The sequence below is a fragment of the Austrofundulus limnaeus genome, unplaced genomic scaffold, assembly GCF_001266775.1.
Source record: "Austrofundulus limnaeus strain Quisiro unplaced genomic scaffold, Austrofundulus_limnaeus-1.0 Scaffold361, whole genome shotgun sequence".
In the NCBI taxonomy this organism is placed as follows: Eukaryota; Metazoa; Chordata; class Actinopteri; order Cyprinodontiformes; family Rivulidae; genus Austrofundulus; species Austrofundulus limnaeus.
The window spans coordinates 478148-482239 of NW_013952763.1; the positions used below are offsets into that span (position 1 = coordinate 478148).

The 4092-nt window shown below is 40.9% G+C and overlaps 1 protein-coding gene and 1 long non-coding RNA gene across 2 annotated transcripts in view; one reads left to right on the forward strand and one right to left on the reverse strand.

Moving 5' to 3' along the window:
- The window catches only part of LOC106528156 (uncharacterized), a 30431-nt gene that overhangs the window by 6635 nt on the left and 19704 nt on the right, over window positions 1-4092 (forward strand). The window lies entirely within an intron of this gene.
- Window positions 64-4092, reverse strand: part of acsl3b (acyl-CoA synthetase long chain family member 3b) — a gene marked incomplete in the record, with an annotated part of 11489 nt that continues 7460 nt past the window's right edge. The window contains 4 exon segments of the mRNA XM_014023256.1: window positions 64-2591; window positions 2808-2965; window positions 3057-3171; window positions 3254-3445. Coding sequence (XP_013878710.1) covers window positions 2434-2591; window positions 2808-2965; window positions 3057-3171; window positions 3254-3445 — 623 coding nt within the window.

Genomic DNA, 4092 nt, shown 5'->3' on the forward strand with positions numbered 1-4092 from the left:
CACACACACACACACACACACACACACACACACACACACACACACACAGCAGACTAGACGTTATTACCAGTACAAACTTGTTTATTTCCATTACATCATTTCCAAGGCCAAATCACAAATAAATAGACACACTTGTTGCAGTTAAAGCTCAGCTTCCAGAGCCACTTAAAAAAAAAGTGACCCTCAAAACTGGTCCAAAACAAATAGTATTAAATACATTAGAAGGAGGCTTTACATGTGTACAGTGAGTAGTTTTATTCAGATTTGATATTTCAGCCTTTTCCCTCTAAAACCTATTTACAAAGCTAATAAAAACAAGTAAAATTTGCCCACCACCGTCTGCCTCTCGGCTAGTTTCAAATCTGCCTTCAGTGGTGTGTATTCGGTGTGTGATGGTTTAGAAAAATGCAGGGTGCGCATCACATTCTCAAGACCTCTGAAGAAATCTTATGTTTGTCGGAAGGCAACAAGCCGTCTTTGGCCAGGCAGAGAAAAATAAAAAAATATTTAAAAAAATCAGCGAACACGGTGAGCGTCTGACGTTTTACTGAAATGTCAGGAGTTAAAATAAAAATAAAAAAACAGGATTTTGTACAAGCAAAAGACAGTGGAAACTGAGAAGAGATGGTGTTTACTGTACCTTTATAAAAGCTGTGCTGAGTACCGTCAAAACAAGAGTTCAGAGAAATGCCCACTTTTTACAGAGGAGCACTGACCAAACTAACATTCTTTACTTCAGTCTATGCTTAAATACTGAAGAAAGTCACTTGTAATGTTGCAGTTTACTATAGATTTACCACAAATCTAAAAACCTACTGCAATCAATTTCTGATTTACATGAGTTCAAATACCTGGTAGTCCTATAGTACAGACTCTTATGTACATTTACCATACAGTTATCTTACACACTAGYGAGTTTACATTTACAGAAATCTTTTTAACATTCTGTACGTTCATCCTATGCCCAACCCTGGAGTGTGTTCATGCAGAATTTCTTCAGTTGCTCAAACGGAGTGTAACTTGTTCTCTTTTCTGTGCTTTGGTACAGTTGCACACCTTCCATCATGCAATTCTTTACACATATTTCATTTGTAATCTCCATCTTTAGTACAGTACTTTAACAGGCTACTTCTAAACGCTGCTGTCAGTGTCTCTCTACCGTTCCTCATGTTTCTACTTTCCTATAAGATTGTTCAACTAAGAGCGAAGGCTGATAAATACACCTCAGAGAGGGCTTTCTTCCTTATTATATACTTAAAACTGGAGTATAAATATTGCACATTCAGTTTAGATTTCATATTCAGAAATTTAAAAAAGAGCAAAGTAACAGTAACTATGTTCAATTGAATGACGTGCATCACTGCACCAAAAACACACTGGAACAGCAATCAGTGAAAGGCTAACTAATGTAAGTTTTCATCCTAAGACAAGTTAAGTTCCCTTGGAGACATCCAGGTGGTGCATTGGTCACAACAGCAGGAATACAGGACACGCGTGTGCCAACAAACAAGTGCTACAGGATTCACTGCCTTGACAGGTACCCCAAATTTTGATCCCAATCCAACGAGCAGGGAATAAAGACTCAAGTAAACATACACTCAAATGAGCAGACTTTGGCTCGCCAGAAAATGAAAGGAGAATATGACCTAAAAAAAAATGTAAACGCAGCTCATCACATGTATGAACACAAAAAAGATAGAAATACAAAATAAGAACGTATAAGAGACGGAATTTCTCTGAATAATAACAGTAATAAAATGTACGTCTTAATCCTAAATCTCTCATGGCTTTGCAACACTGATTCATCACAAAGAAATGGGTTTCAAAGCTGACACACCAAAACACATACAAAATATTGCAATGCACGCAAGAAAACAAAATAAAACAAAGATAATAGAGATCCCTGCAAAGATTCTGACCTGAAAGTTACTTAGTTCCCTCGGTCAGGCCAATGCTATGCACTGCCCCCTGTCGGGTATCTGTGCCACACAACAACAACCGAGCTGTAAAGGTGGAATGCTCCAGAAAGCCGGGGAGAAGGGTGGGAAAAACCAAGATGGTGTGGCGAGACGGACTCGGATCTATCTACCATGACATTCTTTTCACTTTGAGTCATGCAAAGACCCAAAGTTCATGTGCCACGTCGGTCGTCATCGCAACTCAGAGGGATGTATTAGTGTTTTGCCTGGCTGGCTCGGTCTTCTCTGGTCAGGGTTCTTTCTGCCTCTTGGTTTTAAATGRAAGAGTTAAAACTGGACTCCAAATTGTTCTCCTACCGTTGATCGAAGCTGGTTACAGAGAAGGTGAAGTCTGCTTTGTGTAAAATAACATGTTACCTACATTACAAGTTTTGAGTCCTCATGGAGTAGTTCAGGTTAGCTCCTCGTGTGTGTTCAAGTTAAGGGTGTGTGATGCCCGGAGTGGATCTTGGTGCTATTTGCCACCGTACATCCTCTCAATGTCGTCTTGGTAGTGTGTTTTGAGCTCCTTGCGCTTCAGTTTGAATGCATCGGTGACCAGACCGGTCTCTGGTGTCCAGGGTTCAGCGCTCAGCCGGATCTTCTTGGGGATCTCAAATCTCTCCAGTTTGCCTGGTTGGAGGAGAGAACAAAGAGTCAGCCTCATAGGGACATCAGACAGTATCTTAAGTAATGTGTCGTCACACCAACATATGTCATCCAAAGACTGTCTCATTTCACAGCTGTTTGATGCAGCCTACCTGGACTGTGTAGGATTTGGCCCGGGTGAGCCACAGTCTAGATAGGCTGCAGCCCCTGAATTGGGACACAAGACTTTTTGGTTTCTACCTGAAACGGCAGCCTCAGTGATGATGTGGAGGACCGCTTTCTCCATCTGGGGGTTGTTGCAGATTTCTTCCCATGCACCACTGATTTGCATCTGCTCCGCCAGGGCCATCAGCTGTTTGTGATTAGGCACCACAAAGCTGATCACATATGACTCATCACTAAAAAAAACAAAGAAAGATTTAATCAACACTTCCTCTCAGTGTAAGCAAATAAAAAGAGGGAAAAAAAGAAGAGACATGAAAAGGATACCTGTTGGCGTAGGCACAGATATTATCGACAAAAGGGCAGTTCTTTAGGACAGCCTCCACTTTTCCAAGAGAGACGTATTCACCCGCCTGCAGTTTCACCAAGTCTTTCTTACGGTCTGGAAAACAAATGCGTGATGATTATTTTACCACCTTTATCTGATCACCAGAACCGAACGCATCCCTTGGTGGGTCTCCTACCGATGATCTTGAGGCATCCATCAGGGTGGAACTCTCCGATGTCTCCAGTGCAGAACCACCTCTGGCCATTCTTGTCCACAAAGAAGTCCTCCTGATTCTTGCCGTTACTTTTGTAGTAACCCATCGTTACATTGGGCCCGCCGATCAAAATTTCTCCTCGGGGGTTCGGTTTATCGGTGCTGTAGTAACTACCTGAAGGAACAGACTGCTTGATTAAAGGGAGGGTGTTTTGCAAAATSAACTTATTTGAGCTTTATTATGCTATAATGTCATTCCCTCATCTAAAATATATCCAAATTGTAGCTTTGACTCAAGCATCTTTGAGAAATCCTTGAATCTCCTGTGGTAGCCAAGTGGAGCTGCCTAAATGCTTGCTGGTACAAAGCACCGCCTATTTGTACATAGCTCCTCCCAGGAGCTCAGTCTCCAGGTGAGCTTCTGCTTTATAGAGAACCCCTGCCTCAAAGCATTGTTGTGAAGATGTGCTGAAGTGGGAGTGTCAGAAATGGTAAGAGCTTCTTAAAGAGATAGAGGCCAATAGGTTTAGATAGGCTGTGATGCGAATCAAACTGATTTTTGATATATAAAGTATAATCATAACTTAAAGTGCCTGTGACATCAAATTTTAGTAATAACTATGAATGCATTTTTGGAAAGACAACACTTAAAACATACTACAAAACCAATTTCAAACCTCTGAGATCAACAGTTGTTGAGATATTTGTATGTGAAGTAACAGGAAGTGAAGTCAAAGGGGAATGTCTGCATTATTACTAACATGGCTAACAACACAGACTGTAGAGAAAAATCTGATGTTTTATTATTATTATTATTATTAT